The 18,316-nt window shown below is 40.0% G+C and overlaps 2 protein-coding genes across 2 annotated transcripts in view; one reads left to right on the top strand and one right to left on the bottom strand.

Annotated features, from left to right (window-relative positions):
* The window catches only part of med14 (mediator complex subunit 14), a 62,981-nt gene extending 62,404 nt beyond the window's left edge, over window positions 1–577 (bottom strand). The window contains exon 1 of the mRNA XM_073045539.1: window positions 180–577. Coding sequence (XP_072901640.1) covers window positions 180–346 — 167 coding nt within the window. The 5' untranslated portion in view covers window positions 347–577. The remainder of the gene's footprint in view (window positions 1–179) is intronic.
* Window positions 578–634: 57 nt separating this feature from the next.
* Window positions 635–18,316, top strand: part of usp9 (ubiquitin specific peptidase 9) — a 284,080-nt gene continuing 266,398 nt past the window's right edge. The window contains exon 1 of the mRNA XM_073045518.1: window positions 635–781. The gene's annotated coding sequence lies outside the window, so the exon portion shown is untranslated. The remainder of the gene's footprint in view (window positions 782–18,316) is intronic.

The raw sequence follows: 18,316 nt of genomic DNA, 5'->3' as shown, positions 1-18,316 counted from the left end.
CAACAGTGCTCGACAGCACAACCTGGAACAAAAATAAACATAAACTGCATCTAAAAGTGGGCACGACTTATTTCCAAATTGAAATGATAATCAGATCAAATGATGAACAGTTGGCAGTAAGAACTAAGAGCGGGCTGAAGGAAGCGTGCCTGCCAGACGCGGTTACTCTTCGTACTTACAGGTCAGCCAGCACCGTAATTTCATGGTAGGTTCTCTGCAGAAGGAAATCGATCAACATGCTGAGGCGTACTCCAGGGTTGGCGGCCACAGCGGCGGCTGCTGCCGGCCCCGAGGTAGGGCCGCCCCCGGACACCAGCTGGGAACTCTCCACCTGAACCGGGGCCATTTTCCACTCGGAGCCCTGATCCCAACGCCCCCTCTCCAGACACGGCCGTCAAATCTGGTCCGTTCACCGGCAGTCAGTGGATGGGTCGCTCTCGTTGTATGAGTACGGTCCACATTGATTTATTTTCCCTTCCCCAGTAGATTGGCTGGAATATTGTTGTTTCGCGCTCGTTAAACAGCAACAAATCCTACTGAACAGGGCCCGCCATATTGCCCTGAATCGGGAAGTAAATGTGGGTGGTGAACCGGAAGGAAACTCGGGGGACACCCAGTAAACATTACAGTTGTTGATTTTCCTTCTCAGCAGCAGATGAGGAAGTTCAGCAGAAGATCTCTTAATGACTGGACGAGTTGAGTGTGTAAGATTACTCGTGACAAGGATTTTTGATGTCAAAGCTAACCTGCAAAGAGGAGACTGTACTTTTTTATATCATTGGTATGCACTTTATATGTAATTTCTCATTCGAGGCTTTTCATTTAGGTGAGTAGAATTAAAAGCCAAATAATCCCAAACTAATAATACCCTAGGATTGTAAAACATTACCATTGCCAAGTTTTTCTTCCCCCCCCCCCCCCCCCCCACATCAATATAATTGGTAGCTTCACCATTGATTGGAGACTAAACTGGAGCAGCCAATTCGACGATCCCGGGAGCGATTCGCCTCTTGATACCAAGGCCTTTCCATCATCCAGGAGATAGATCAAAGATGTATTCATGGAACTTGCATGGCTCCAAGCTATACACGTCTTATCGTAGGATACGCAGAATAGTTATTGTTTCAGTTTTATTTGAACCCTCTTTCTCAGCACTTTCCCCAGTATATTCACAGCTGGTTTTTGCCTTCTTAGAGAATTCGAATCTCATTTCTTTTTACTGCCATTTTTCAACCTGTTCTCACCTTCATGTGGTCTATCTTTCTTATTTTGAACTCTCACTGTTCTCCATCTCAAGGAGAGGGCAAGCACAAACTTGACCACCTGTCTTGACCATACCTTCATCCTGCAACTGTCTTGATTATTAATTGCTCTGGTGATGTGATTTTCCACACAAGAGCCTCTGAAATGGATAAAGAATCTTCAATTTGAAATTTTAACTTTTTCTTTCCCTAGATGCTGTCTGGCCTGTTAAGGTTTTTTTCACACAGGAATTAGAATTGGTTTATTATGCTTCATGTGTTGAGATACAGTGGATATCTTGCATACTGTTCATAAAAACTGAATCATTACATAGTGAAATGAGTTATAACAAAGTAAAGTAATAGAAATACAGAATAAAGTGTAACTTCTACAGAGAAAGTGCAGTACAGATATACAATAAGGTGCAAGATTATAAGAAAGTAAATTGTGAGGTCAAGAGTCCATCTGATCACACCAGAGAGCTGTTTAATAGTTTCATAACAGTGTGGTAGAAACTGTCCTTGAGCCTAATGGTAGTTTCTGTATCCGGACTTTTGTATCTTCTGCCAAATGGAAGAGAGGGGAAGAGAGAATGTCCTGGTGGGTAGGGTCGAAGGAAAACATTTCAGAAGCAAAGTGACAGATGCTGAAAATCTGAAATTAAGAACAACAAAGTTGTAAACCAGAACATGCTCATCTTGATATGTACAGGATGTTGTTTCTGGATTTGGTGTTGTTCCAATAATACATTCACTCCTTGTATTCAAATCTATCCAATATCTTTATCATGCTCCACCTAGCCAGATTTACAACCTTTCATATCATCTGCACTTTTCTCTTATTCTGGATTCTGAATAACCAGTTTCAATCACCATTAGCAGCTGTGCCTTTACATATGTATGTTTTACACGATGGAATGTTCCATCTAAACCTCCCTGTCAGTTTTTCATCCTTTGGTCATAATATCTCTTTAGAGAACTGCATCAAATTTTCCAGATAATACTTCTTTGAAAGACTTAGGCTGTTTAATAATTTGAAAGGCATTACTGCTAAACTGCCAAGATTTGTGTGTGGGGAATAGTTTCATTGTTGAGAGTGATACAGCACAATTAAAAATATTCTATAATATTTTGAACAATAAGTGCCAGAAAAATAGAACAAATGCAAGGTACCTCTGTCAGAGTCTTAGAGACATTGTGAATGGTCTCTGGAAATACCGCATGTTGACATTTAAACCTTGGATAAAGTTCAAGCAAATTGAATTTAACTGGACATATATAATTGGTTAAGAATGTCAAGCAAACACTACTTATTTTGTGTAGAACAATACCTGCTTCAGGTGCCTGTGGAAAGATAAATATAGAAACTTTGCAATTTCCATAGAGAGTGAGAGCATGTGATGATAGGTTGCTCACATACTTGGTGTATTTACTGTTTCTGGATTTTCTTAGTTTGTTAAATAGTTTTATTAACTGTTCAACCACCTTTATAAGAATTATCAGATGTTTTGCCTCGATCAACAAAAATGCGCTGGATACCAATAGTCTTTGATTTGGATATCTGGTATTTACTGTTTTTTTTTTCGTTTTTATGAATTGTTTGTGGCTGATCAATGTAATTTAAAAATAACAGTGAGCTAACTGTATTCATAAAACTAACTGAATTTGTAAATTTCAATAGTTATTTGGAGTAACAATCAAAACCACCATTGTATGTTTATAATCAGAATCAGGTTTATTATCACTGACATATGCTGTGAAATCTGTTGCTTTGCAGCAGCAGTACAGTACAAGACATAAAAATTGCTAAAAGTTACTAAAATAAATAGTGCAAAAGAGCAATAACAAGGTAGTGTTCGTGGATCATTCAGAAATCTGATGGCTTAGGGGAAGAAGTTGTTCCGTAAACGATGAGTGTGGGTCTTCAGGCTCCTGTATCCCCTTCATGGTAATAATGAGAGGAGGCTATTTACTGGATGGAGTGTGTCCTTAACGATGGATATTGTCTTCTCGAGGCACTGCCTCAAGAAGATGTCCTTATTAGTGGGGAGGGTTGTGCCTGTGATGGAGCCTTTCTGAGGAAATGTCAAAGTAAACAAGAATCAGTGCCAAAGTATGTTTCAAGCCGTTGAATAAACAGCAGATTGATCAGGTGAAATTACTGCATTTAATTGTTAATAGTAATTGAAAAATAAACTTAATACAAAGATAGGATTGTAATTTAACAGCATCTATTCAAAGTTAAGGTTTATCATCCTGCAATGCTACTCAAACTCTGACCCAGAAAGGAAATAAGGTAATATAAACAATCTATCAGACCTACATATTGTAATTTGGTTTTGTTGCAAATTTTATTGTTTCTATTTTTATTCCTTTTTGGTGGTTTAATCTCTCCTTACCCTTTTCTCTTACTGTATCTGATTTTATTTCACTCAATTTCCTCTACAGTTGTCAATCTGATTCTTTTCTTAATGCTTAACTTTCATTGCTGCTGTGATTCACTTGAGACCCCGTTGACTCCATTTGTATGGGGGGGGGGGGGAACAATTTTGTTTGAGCTAAGCAGCAAAAACCTGGTGTGGCATATTGTGAGATCATCCACTCCATCCTGTTTTGCAGTTGCTAAATTATGCACTGAAACAAAGTGAGCTTATGATTCTCCAGATACTGCTCCTGTGCTTACTAATTTAAAATTATTATGTAGGGGTACATTGAAAGCATGGGGTTGGTACCAAAGGTTACATAGCTAAGCTTGTAAAGATAAGATCAACCAAAAAAAAAATCACAATCCCTAGAATAGGACAGAAGAAGCTATCACATTTTAACAGAACCCTTACAAAAGAAAACTAAAACAAGCATTAAATAAACACATGAATGGTCTTTCAAAGTATTAACTATCCACAGATTTAGACAGATTTAATATAGACATTAAACTATCAAAAAGGTGAATGAAACCAAACAACTTTTGTCAAAATGCAGAGGGTATTGGCAAGTGAGGAAAACCAACTACACCAAATAAATATAAAGCCTGCAATAACTGACTGTCCATTAATAGCAGATCAAAAAACAATGCATCTGCACTACAGCCCACACTACTATTATACAGCAACAAATATGTTCCAACCAATATGACCTTCCCAACATAGTTCAGGAAAACTGCTCTCCCTGAGGTGTGCCTCGGGGATCTGTACTGGGTCCAATGTTGTTTGTCATATACATTAATGATCTGGATGATGGGGTGGTAAATTGGATTAGTAAGTATGCAGATGATATTAAGATAGGTGGCATTGTGGATAATGAAGTAGGTTTTCAAAGCTTGCAGAGAGATTTAGGCCAGTTAGAAGAGTGGGCTGAAAGATGGCAGATGGAGTTTAATGCTGAAAAGTGTGAGGTGCTACATTTTGGTAGGACTAATCAAAATACGACATACATAGTAAATGGTAGGGCATTGAGGAATGCAGTAGAGCAGAGTGATCTAGGAATAATGGTGCATAGTTCCCTGAAGGTGGAATCTCATGTGGATAGGGTGGTGAAGAAAGCTTTTGGTATGCTGGCCTTTATAAATCACAGCATTGAGTATAGGAGTTGGGATGTAATGTTAAAATTGTACAAGGCATTGGTAAGGTCAAATTTGGAGTATTGTGTGCAGTTCTGGTCACCGAATTATAGGAAAGATGTCAACAAAATAGAGAGAGTACAGAGAAGATTTGCTCGAATGTTACCTGGGTTTCAGCACCTAAGTTACAGAGAAAGGTTGAACAAGTTAGGTCTTTATTCTTTGGAGTGTAGAAGGTTGAGGGGGGACTTGATAGAGGTATTTAAAATTATGAGTGGGATAGATAGAGATGACGTGGATAGGCTTTTTCCATCGAGAGTAGGGGAGATTCAAACAAGAGGACATGAGTTGAGAGTTAAGGGGCAAAAGTTTAGGGGTAACATGGGGGGAGCTTCTTTACTTAGAGAGTGGTAGCTGTGTGGAACAAGCTTCCAGTAGAAGTGGTAGAGGCAGGTTCGATATTGTCATTTAAAGTAAAATTGGAAAGGTATATGGACAGGAAAGGAATGGAGGGTTATGGGCTGAGTGCAGATTGGTGGGACTAGGTGAGAGTAAGTGTTCGGCACGGACTAGAAGGGCCAAGATGGCCTGTTTCCGTGCTGTAATTGTTATATGGTTATATGGTCAATATGTGGGAAAAGTGACATGACCCATCTCTAAGTGCATAAGTCGCACCACAATTGCCCCCAACCCCTTTAGCAGAAGATTGCCATTTGCTAGACAATCACCTATCAATATTTTGCTCAAACAAATGCCAACCCCTCTCTTAAACAACATCATCACCAACTGGAAAAACACCGCAAGTGAACATAAAAGAAGAAACTCCTCTCCAAATGTGTGCGAATGACAACACTTCCTGTAATCAAAGTTATTGTTTCAGATGCATCCCTTTTCAATGGCAAGAAGGGGAAAAAAAGAACAATGTGGGAAATTATGATTAGTGGGAACTCTTGCAACTGCTGAATCAAATTATGATTAGTGGGAACTCTTGCAACTGCTGAATCAATGGCAAGGTCAATTTTTACAACCATTTAGTAAGGATGAAGAGATCCTGCCACACTGTGTTTCATAGTTGGCTCCACCAAGAATGATTTTGGCCTTCTTCCTCTCTGTAAACAGCAATTCATCATTTATAAAAACAAAAAGAACTTAATGCCTTTTCTAACCATAAAATAGAAACAACTTATTACAAACTCTAACTTGATGTGAAATCAACCTGCGTGATGCTCTCAAACCAAGAGGAAAAAGCACTGAGGGCAGAAATGGATTAATGCTTCCACCTATGGACATAGAATTAGAAATGGTTTAGCTCCTCTTACGGTTAAGGAAATTTAATCTTTCCCTATCCATAATTTCAAACTAAATCCACCCTGATTTCCTTTCTGCTTGTCTTTTACTTCCTTTACACTTTTCTGTGGCTACTTCCCTATCAGTCTATTCTCTCATTGCTTTGCCATATTTGCCCATTAAGGATAATTGAATGTTGACCTAATACTGATGCCCTTCTGCTATCCTTTGTTGTTTGTACTTTATCACCCACTCTTACTGATCAATTCTCGACTATTTATGGACATGTGCATTGCCTTTCTCAGCTTCCTCTGCCATTCCACCAATGAGAGAAATTCAGTTAGATTTAGTGCTGGGAGGAAACAACACTGTCGTTGGGTCTAAAGCAGTTGTAACTGGAAACATCAGAGGTGCAGAGGGACTTAGGAATCCTCGTGCAAGACTCCCAAAAGGTTAATTTACAGGTTGAGTCTGTGGGAAAGAAGCCAAATTCACAGTTGGCATTTATTTCAAGGGGAATAGAATATAAAAAGCAAGGAGATAATGCTGAAGCTTTATAAGACACTAGTCAGGCTGCACTTGGAGTATTGTCAACAGTTTTGGGCACCATATCTCAGAAAGGTTGTGTTGTCGTTGGAGAGAGTTGAGAGGAGGTGCATGAGGATGATTCTGGGAATGAAAGGGTTAACATATGAGGAGCATTTGGCAGGTTTGGACCTGTACTCACTGGAATTTAGAAGAACGCAGGGGACTCTCATTGAAACCTACCAAATATTGAATGAACTAGATAGGGTGGATGTGGAGAGGATGTTTCCTATGGTAGGGCTATCCAGAACTAGAGGGCATAGCCTCAAAATTGAGGGGAAACCCTTGAGAACAGAGGTAAGGAGGAATTGTTTTAGCTAAAGAGTATTGAATTTGTGGGATGCTCTTACACAGACTGCAGTGGAGGTCAAGTCCGTGGGTATATTTAAGGTGGAAGTTGAAAGTTTCCTGATTGGTTGGGGTACCAAAGGATATGGCGAGAAGGCAGGTGTGTGGGATCTAGGATCGGCCATGATGGAATGGCAGAGCAGACTCGATGGGCTGAATGGCCTAATTCTGCTCCTATGTCTTATGGTCTTATGGAAATAACAGAGCTACTAGCTGAAGTTGTAAACCTAACAAGTGCTCTTCTTCAAAATTGCTTGAGGTTTCATTGGAATGTTGCAGCTGGACAGAATGAGAATTGGATGGGGAATTAAAGTCAGAGGTAACTAAAACAGTCTAGGCTAATATTTGTAGACTGAATTGATGCATTCTGCTAACTTGTTGCCAGTTTTGTAGTTTAGCCAAATGGAATGTGCATTATCAGGAGGAAATGCAACAAAATAAATTAAAAATAGATCACTTGTTTCACTTGGAAAAAGAGTTCAAGTCCTGGATAGTGAGAATGAAAGATGTAAATGGACAGATATTGTATGTCTGAGGAACAAAATGATCCACGTCCTGGACAGTGAGACACTGACAATAGAGAAGGTGAACTGGTAGAAAGATAGCATAGGAAGGGGAAGGGCTGTAGATGGAGAGGTGAATCAGGGTGTGTCAAAATTAATGTATCTTAAGAAAACAGACCTAAGTGGCCTGGATCTACATTTGATCAACAGAACTCATGTATAACATTTAATAACTTAAATATTCTTATTTGCAGCAAAAGCTGTTCATTCATCATTGAGCTGATTTCTCATTCTTTTGTTTCAATCCTTTTGTGGTCTCATTCCTCTATCTCAATAACCCAATACATTCTAAAAAATTCCACTCTCGTCCTCATTTTCCAGCCATATATTCAGCAGAGTCACACACGGGATGAAAAAATGTGTGAAATATTTGACATTCTCAAGTAATTTTCTGGACTTAAGTGTCTGAAATGGCTTCAAATACTAGAGTAAGTCATTAGATAATGTATTAGATTTATCCACATTTCTTTACGTTATTTAAAATGTTATAGCATACTATCTGACCAGCTGACTGTATCCAACATTTTCTGTTTTTGTTGTAGCTTAAAATGTTTTATGGCTTTTGTGTGACTTGCTGAGAACTTTGCTTCATAACCTCTTACCAGCATTGATTGCAAAAGTTGAACTTTAAACTAAGCAGACTGTAAAGGTATTTTCAATCTACTTCAGACAAGTACAGAGCATTTCCCCAAAAAGTTCTAAGGCAGGGCTTTGCAAAGTTTTGGGCATTTTCCTAGATAGGGCTAGTTGCAACAACTAGGATCATGATCTGTGTAGTCCCTCATGTTACTTCAGTCACCAATCTTGTCATCCCCATCCACCATTGAAAACTATTTCCTTATCTACTCGCCATGCTGTCATACCACCTCCTTCTCCAAAGACTGTCTCTACCCCACTTTCTGCTCCCATTTCTTTGGCTGCCCATGTAGAACTGAGACTTACTTGACTTACTCCGTTAGATGTCAAATGATGGCATTCACTGTGATCTAATCAGCAGTAAGTGTCCTTGGGAAGGAAGAGAGGAGAGGGAGGTAGTGATGGGGTGTGGGGGAAGAATGTAAGAGAGAAAGCCTACCTCTTGCTAGAAGGTTTTGACACTGTTGGCTACATCTCCATAATAATATCCATTTCAATGGAATACATTCATCTGGTTCCACTCCTTTGATAAAGTCAGAAAATAATTGGAAACACAGCAGTTCAGGCAGCATATGGAAAAGGAAACAGAAATGGCATTTCAGATTGAACAGGGAGGTCTTTGATCCAAAATGTTAACTTGTTTCTCTTTCTATAGACCTGCTGAGGGTTTGTAGGATCTTCTATTTTAACTTCAATTGTCAGCATGTTTTCCTTTAACAATTTCTTTTTATCTAAAATCCTTGGATATTTATTTTTTTTATCAAATTGTACATTGAGCATCACCAACAATGGCTTCTCTTCAGTGTCTATGTAACTGTGCTGAATATTGTTTGAAAATCCATTCCTGGACCCACCTGAGTTATCATCTGAATATAAATTACCCTTTGCAACATCAGCCTCCCAATTGTTAGTGCTTCTCCAGCATAGATAGCAGATCAAATAGAACAGGCACCAGTATTGAGAATACCAATGTTGCTGGGCTGGATTATCCAACACAAAATCAAAATGCCACACACTACTTAGTCACAGTGACAATAATTCACCATTAGCAATGATTACTGAGCCTGACAAACTTTTAACTGAGTTGGCAGCTAATGCTATGACTGATTCAGTATTGACAGTCATTCTGGTCCTCCAGTGTGTGATGATGTAACTTCTTTCATTTTACATAGAAAATGTCAATCACTATGTGATTGACATAGAAATACTCATAATATTTTCAGCAATATCCTACATTGGATTGGGTCTCTGAGCCACTACCCACCTCAAGAAAGGATAGCTGAGAAGTGTCACCAGTGTTTTCATAACAATTATTTGTTGAGGATTATTTTTAAATAGTTTATATAATATTAGAGTCAGATTCTGTTTCATTTCTGTCCACGTTCTTTCTTCCATGAATTGCAGGGGCTGACTGTCAACGCAATGCTCAGAGATTCTTGCTTCCAATGACAGAGTGAAGATTCTGCTTCACTTGTGAGTAAACAGTTGAAAGGTCACCAGTTTGGTGATGGGCAAACCATCCCATTGACTTAATCACTTATCATTCAGAAACAACAGCATGCTTAACTGCCAGTTGAGAAGTCAAACAATCTGACCCTTTGTTTTCAATTGCCACCACAAGATCCATTCCAGAACAACTGATTCCGTTACATTTCCCTGGGATCTACTTGAAATTGAAGTTGACTGATCAAGATTTTATCAGAATTCTAAGACCTCAATTACATTTGTTCCTCTTAAATTCCCCAGTGCAGCACCTGCCATTATTTACCTGCTGCTGAAACGTTCCTGCCTTTGATACCTCTCGATATGACTTTTCCAATGTTGACCTCTTACTCTGCCCACTGTAAACTTGAGATAATGCCAAATTCTTCTGCCTATATTCTAACTTGCATCAAGTCTGTTCACTGATGCCCTGTACTTGCTGACCTTTATTTGCATCAGGATAAACAGTACCTTGATTTTAAAATTCTCATTGTTTTCAAATCCCCCCTTGGTCTTGCCCTGCACTATTTCTGTATATGTACTCTGTCCCTTGGACTTTATATCTTGGACTTTATTAGTGCTAAAGGTCATCCTGGCTGTGCTTGCTGTTCTGAAAAAAAAACTGTCCAATCTGTTCTGAAGTATTTGTGAATCTCCATTGATCTTCCTGAATTTAATCAGCTTTCAGCTGTCTCTGATTTGACTATTTCCACCCTTCTACCTCTTTTATAACAAGTGTGTTTGACAAAGCTATTGTCATCTATCTTTTCACATGGCTTGGTGATGATAAATTTTGTATGACTTTCCTGCCTTAGTAACCTTAGTAACTTTTACAATACTGCGGCATCCACACACTTGGTCGAAGTCTCTGTTCTAATCTTGCCTTTTTCTGAGACTAATTCCAGTTAATCATTTCAATGTTAATTGTCAAAATAAATGAGGTTTAAAATGCCAAAGTAGTATCCATATATGCTAAGTTTTAACTAAAGGCTGTCTTCTTGTGCAGACCCTAGTGCTGAGGAAGACAAGCTTCTGTTCTTGTACTGCACTCTTTGAAGTGACTTAAGAGTCCTAAGCAGGCCTCTTAGGTACTGTGACAAGTGTTGGCAATAGGTGGGTTAGTGGGTGAATTCAGATGTTAGAACCATAGAACATTACAGCTCAGAAATAGGCCTTTTGGCCCTTCTTGGCTGTGCCGAACCATTTTTCTGCCTAGTCCCACTGACTTGCACCTGGCCCATATCCCTCTATACACCTCTCATTCATGTACCTGTCCAAGTTTTTCTTAGATGTTAAAAGTGAGCCTGCATTCATCACTTCAACTGGCAGCTCATTCCACACTTCCACTATTCTCTGTGTGAAGAAGCTCCCCCTAATGTTCCCTTTAAACTTTTCCCTTTTCACCCTTAACCCATGTCCTCTGTTTTTTTTCTCCCCGAGCCTCAATGGAAAAGGCCTGCTTGCAATCACTCTATCTATACCCATCATAATTTTATACACCTCTATCAAATCTCCCCTCATTCTTCTACGCTGAAGGGAATAAAGTCCTAACCTATTCAACCTTTCTCTGTAACTCAGTTTCTCAAGTCCCAGCAACATCCTTGTAAACCTTCTCTGCACTCTTTCAACCTTATTAATATCCTTCCTGTAATTAGGTGACCAAAACTGCACACAATACTCCAAATCTGACCTCACCAATGCCTTCTACAACCTCACCATAACATTCCAACTCTTATACTCAGTACTTTGATTTATAAAAGCCAATGCGCCAAAAGCTCTCTTTACGACCCTATCTACCTGTGACGCCACTTTTAGGGAATTCTGTATCTGTGTATTCCCAGATCCCTCTGTTCGTTCTACTGCACTTCTCAGTGTCCTACCATTTACCTTGTATGTTCTACCTTGATTTGTCCTTCCAAAGTGCAATGCCTCACACTTGTCTGCATTAAACTCCATCTGCCATTTTTCAGCCCATTTTTCCAGTTGGTCCAAATCCCTCTGTAAGCTTTGAAAACCTTCCTCACTGTCAACGACACCTCCAATCTTTGTATCATCAGCAAATTTGCTGATCCAATTTACCATATTATCATCCAGATCATTGATATAGATGACAAATAACAATGGACCCAGCACTGATCCCTGTGGCATACCACTAGTCACAGGCCTCCACTCAGAGAAGCAATCCTCCACTACCACTCCCTGGCTTCTCCCATTGATCCAATGTTTAATCCAATTTACTGCCTCTCCATGTATGATTGAATCTTCCTAACTAACCTCCCATGCGGGACCTTGTCAAAGGCCTTACTGAAGTCCATGTTAACAACATCCACTGCCTTCCCTTCATCCACTTTCCTGGTAACCTCCTCGAAAAACTCTAATAGATTTGTTAAACATGACCTACCACACAAAGCTATGTTGACTCTCCCTAATAAGTCCCCGTCTATCCAAATACTTGTAGATCCTATCTCTTAGTACTCCTTCCAATAATTTACCTACTACTGACGTCAAACTTACCAGCCTATAATTTCCCAGATTACTTTTAGAGCCTTTTTTAAACAATGGAACAACATGAGCCATCCTCCAATTCTCTGGCACCTCACCCATGGATACTGACATTTTTAATATATCTGCCAAGGCCCCTGCAATCTCAACACTAGTCTTCTTCAAGATTGGAGGAAATGCTCTGTCAGGTCCTGGGGATTTATCTACTCTGATTTGCCTCAAGACAGCAAGCACCTCCTCCTCTTTAATCTGTATAGGTTCCATGACCTCACTACTTGTTTGCCTTATTTCCATAGACTCCTTGCCAGTTTCCTTAGTAAATACAGATGCAAAAAACCCATTTAAGATCTCCCCAATTTCCCTTGGTTCCATACATAGCCAACCACTCTGATCTTCAGGAGGATCAACTTTATCCCTTACTATCCTTTTGCTCTTAATATACCTGCGGAAGCTCTTAGGATTATCCTTCACCTTGACTGCCAAAGCAACCTCATGTCTTCTTTTAGCCCTCCTGATTTCTTTCTTAAGTATTTTCTTGCAATTTTATACTCCTCAAGCACCTTATTTGCTCCTTGTTGCGTATACCTGTCATACATCTCTCCTTCTTTATCAGATTTCCAATATCCCTCGAAAACCAAGGTTCCTTATTCTTATTTACTTTGCCTTTAATCCTGACAGGAACATACAAACTCTGCACTCTCAAAATTTCTCCTTTGAAGGCCTCCCACTTACCAATCACATCTTTGCCAGAGAACAACCTGTCCCAATCCACGCTGTTTAGATCCTTTCTCATTTCTTCAAATTTGGCCTTTTTCCAGTTTAGTACTTCAACCCAAGGAACAGATCTATCTTTATCCATGATCAAGTTGAAACTAATGGTGTTATGATCACTGGAACCAAAGTGTTCCCCTACACACACTTCCAACACCTGTCCTAACTCGTTTCCTAATAGGAGATTTAATATTGCATCCTCTCTAGTTGGTACCTCTATATATTGATTTAGAAAACTTTCCTGAACATATTTTACAGACTCTAACCCATCTAGACCTTCAACAGTATGGGAGTCCCAATCAATATGTGGAAAATTAAAATCCCCTACTATCACAACTTTGTTTCCTGCCATTGTCTGCTTTCTCTCTGCAGGTTTGCTCCTCCAATTCTCACTGACCATTGAGTGATCTATAATACAACCCCATTAATGTGGTCATATTTTTCCTGTTTCTCAGCTCCACCCATATGGCCTTGGTAGGTAAGCCCTCTAATCTGTCCTGCCTGGGCAGTGCTGTAACATTTTCCCTGACTAGCAAAACCATCCCCCCCACCCTTCATCCCTCTGCCTCTATCATGTCTGAAACAGCGGAACCCTGGAACATTAAGCTGCCAGTCCTGCCCCTCCTGTAGCCAAGTTTCACTAATAGCTATAATGTCATAATTCCATGTGTCAATCCACACCCTCAGCTTGTCTGCCTTACCCACAATACTCCTCGCATTGAAATAGACACACCTTAGAAGATTATTACCACCACACACAACCCTTCTATTTCTGACTTTGCATGAACTTTTAACATCATTTACTTTCACTTCCGCTCCACTATCTACTCTGGCACCCTGGTTCCCATCCCCCTGAAAATCTAGTTTAAACTCTCCTGAATAGCACTAGCAAACCTCCCTGCAAGGATATTGGTCCCCCTGTAGTTCAGGTGTAACCCATCTCTCTTGTACAGGTCCCATCTGCCCCAGAAGAGGTCCCAATGATCCAGAAATCTGAAACCCTGCCCCCTATACCAGTTCCTCAGCCTGACCTGAGTCCTGACGAAGGGTCTTGGCCCTAAACGTTGACTGCTCGTTTCCATGGATGCTGCCCGACCTGCTGAGTTCCTCCAGCGTGTTTGTACGTGTTGATTTGACCACAGCATTTGCAGTGTACTTTGTGTTAACTACTATCTATAACTCCTTATTCTCCTGAATGATCCGGAGGTCATCCAGCTCCTGCTCCAGTTCCCTAATGTGGTTTGTGAAGAGCTACAGCTGGTTGCACCTCTTGCAGGTGTCGTTATCAGGGACACCCGAGGTCTCCCTGACTTCCCACATCCTGCAAGAGGAGCATTCCAACATCCTGCCTGGCATTCTCTCTAAACTTACTAGTTAAATGTTGTGCACTATTTCTGCTTGTGTATGGCATCTGCAAAAAAGGGATCATCAAGGAAAGTTTAAAATTCTCTTTGAAGTATATTTTCTGTCCTGGGAATATCCTGCAGTTTTGGAGTTTGGAGGAAAAAAGTGTGGCGTGTGCACAGTGAGAGTCACCCATTGGTATTGGTTGAACATGATCAGAGCCTCATATCTGGGAATGTTGGTTTGAGAGAACACTGACATCAGTTCATCTTTTTATCATTATCTTTTGAGGATTTTGTGGAGATAGTGGTATGAAGTGCCTTCTGTAGGTTTCTTGTGTTGAAAACATACAAGTGAGTAGGGTCTCTACTGCTGAGTAGACCATGAGATGACTTTTATACAAGGAAGGCACTGTTACTTTGGGCACCAGCTCTCAAATTTTTAAGTTTCTGTAATATGTAATTTGTTTTTAACCAATAAAATGGCTTCCTTTCATATTCAGATGGTGCCGGATAAAGAATGCAAGACTCAATGTATAGTGTACTCGATGGTTTTGTTAAATATTGTTTCATGAGGGGTATTTTTCTGCATGTAAAGTAATGGTAATATTATCACCCCCTCAAAACTAATCAATAAGCATCATATCCTAGGCCTCAATACCTTCTTGTGCAACTGGATGTTCGGAGTCAGTTTGGATTGACAACATTTCCCCCTCAATCTCCCTTAGCACAGGTGTACCTCAAGACCATGTGCTTAGCTGCCTGCTTTACTCACTTTAAACTTATGACTGTGAGGCTTAGCACAGGCCAATGACTTATTTAAGTTTGCCAGCGACACCACTTCCACTGGCCAAATCAACAAATTATTGGGAGATTGAAAAACTGGCTAAATGGTTCCATAGCAGCAACCTCTCACTCAATGTCAAAGGAGCTGAATATTGACGTCCACGACCCTGTCCTTATTGGTGTAAATCAGAAGTGGAGAGGGTCAGCAACTTTAAATTCCCGTTTTATTATTTCAAGGGATCCGTTTTGGGTCTAGTACGTAAGTACCAATACAAAGAAAGCATATCAGCTCCTCCACCTAGAAGATTTAGTATGTCTTCTAAAACTTTGACTAACTTCTATAGAAGTGTGGTGGAGAGTATATTGTGTGGTTGCATCACTTCCTGATATGGAATCACTATTGCCCTAGTAGGGAAAAGCCATCAAACAATAGTGGGTATGACCCAGTCCATCACAGTTAAAACCCTCCTCATCAATGAGCACATCTATACTGAATGCTGTCACAGGAAAGCAGCATCCATCATTAATGATCCCCACCATCCAGGCTATGCCCTCTTCTTGATGTTGCCATTAGGAAGAAGGCAGAGGAGCCTCAGGACTCACACCACCAGGTTCAGGAACAGTTATTATCTCTCAACCATCAGGCTCTTGAACCATAGAGGATAACTTCACTCGCCCCATTACAGAACTGTTCCCACAGCCTATGGACTCAAGTTCAAAGACTCTTCATCTCGTGTTCTTGATATTTATTGCTTATTTATTTATTGTGTTTTTTTTCTTTTTCTGGTATTTCCATAGCTGTCTTTGCACATTGGTTGTTGTCCATTCTTTTGGGTGCAGTCTTTCATTGATTCTATTGTGTCTCTTGTATTTATTGTGATGGCCCACAAGAAAATAAATCAGTGTTTTATATGGTGACAGATATGTACTTAGAGAATAAATTTACTTCGAACCAGTCCTTCCCTTAACTTTTATATCATTAAATCTAACTAAATGAATTGCATAGTTCTCATGAGCTAACAAAAATGTATATCAAGTGTAAATGAATGGGTATATCAGGATGCAAATCTGCTTTGTGTCCGTCTTTTTTAAATTTTAGGAAGTGAGTTTAATTTTCATATTTTCCTCTAATTGACTAATTCCCAGCTATTGTATTAAAAGATTTATTCAATTGTTTCCCCCAACACAAAACTAAGGAAAATGTGAGTATCCAATATTTTCCTTACAAAACATCGTATGTATATACAGTGGATTCAGGTTAATTGTGGCAGTCGCTTATTTGGAACAATTCTTAAATTCATTGAGAAAATGATTTCCTTCATTTATTTGGCACACTCTGCCACTGAATTGGGACAGGAGCCTGTTGCCAAAGTTTCTAATTAGCACCTGTCACCGACACTGGACCCTTTACAATTTGCCTACCGACAGAACCAGTCTACAGATGACACCATCGCTATAGCAATACACACAGTCCTCACTCACCTGGAGAAGAGGGATACATACTTTAGAATGCTGTTCCTGGAATACAGTTCAGCTTTGAACACCATAATTCCCTCCAGGTTTGACAGGAAGCTCAGAGATCTCTGCCTGCACCCTGCCTTGTGTAGCTAGATCCTAGAATACTATCAGATCACTGTCAGGTGGTAAGGATGGGCTCCCTCACCTCTGTCCCTCTGACCCTCAACACAGGTGCCCCCCCATGGTTGTGTCCTGAGTCCCCTCCTCTACTTCCTTTACACCCACGACTGTGCTGACACACAGTTCCAATCTGCTGATCAAATTTGCAGATGACATGACAATGATCGGCCTTATTTCTAGCAGTGACGAGACAACCTCTCCTCTGTAGGCTAACACCCTGACATAGTGGTGCCAAAATAACAACCTCTCCCTCAATGTCCAAAAAACAAAAGAGACTGTTTGTGGATTACAGGAGGAACGGAGACAGGCTTGTCCCTATCGACATCAATGGGTCTGCATTTGAGAGGGTGAGTAGTTTCAAGTTCCTCAGAATACACATCACCGAAGATCTCACCTGGACTGTACAGGCTGGCCGTGTGGCAAAAAAAAGTACAACAGCATCTCTTCCACCTCAGGCGACTGAAGAAGTTCGGCATGAGCCCCCAAATCCTCAAGACTTTCTACAGGGGCACCATTGAGAGCATCGTGACTGGCTGTATCACCGTCTGGTACGGGAACTGCTCCAACTTTGATCACTGAGCACTGCAGAGAGTGGTATGGACAGCCCAGTGTATCTCTGGATGTGAACTTCCCTCCATTGAGGACATTTACTGCAGCAAGTGCATAACGAAGGCCTGGAAGATCATCGGGAACACCAGTCACCCCAACCATGAACTGTTCCATCTGCTTCTGTCTGGCAAACGGTACTGCAGCATTAAAGCCAGGACCAACAGGCTACAGGACAGCTTCTTTCTTAAATTCACATGTCTGTACATTGCAATGGAGTCATAACCCAAAGATTTTTACTCCCTTACGTTGTGGGACGAATGTAAGATTGAAATAAATTCATAATTCACGTGCACTTGTGGCTGTTAGACAGGACACTGTGCTTAGAGTGAACAGTTTTAAAATATCAGTTGTGTGTGTTTATGTTCAAAAATCAGTGATTTTTGTCACTACTAGTTAAGAAGAAATAAATCAGTAAGACAATTCAGAACTGTTTTGCTTACTGCAGTTTCCAGCCTTCAGACATGCAGACGCATGAAACAGCCAGGAGTGAAAATGAAAAATTTTCACTACTTAAGGAAGTTAGGAACAATGAAGAATCAGAATCATGTTTATTATCACCAGTATCGACAATCATTTTTAATATTACAGAGAAAATTAAGATTTGAAATATGCAACAGTTTCTGAAAGCATTGGTCACATGCACTTGTGTGGCTATTGGACACTACACCGTGCTGAGAATGAACAGTTTTTAAATAGCATCACTTGTGTTACGTTATTCATTTGGGCTGACCAACGCCAAATTAAAAAGCAGTGATTTTTTTACTTCATGCAGGAAGGCCGTCTATTATCTGCTCTGATGTTGTCAAACAGTCAATCAAAAAAATACAGCAACATACACTTTTTGAATTCATCCATCAATAACTATTAGGAACTAATACAGTTTTATGGTACTGTAATAATACTGGTAGTGTTCTAATTTGTTCTGTATTTCAATTAGTTTGTCTTTGTTATACCTTTTTAACTATTTCC

Source organism: Hemitrygon akajei, chromosome 5 (genome assembly GCF_048418815.1).
Source record: "Hemitrygon akajei chromosome 5, sHemAka1.3, whole genome shotgun sequence".
Lineage (NCBI taxonomy): Eukaryota > Metazoa > Chordata > Chondrichthyes > Myliobatiformes > Dasyatidae > Hemitrygon > Hemitrygon akajei.
Note: the sequence above shows the minus strand (reverse complement) of the source record. Positions and strands in the feature narration are given on the sequence as shown.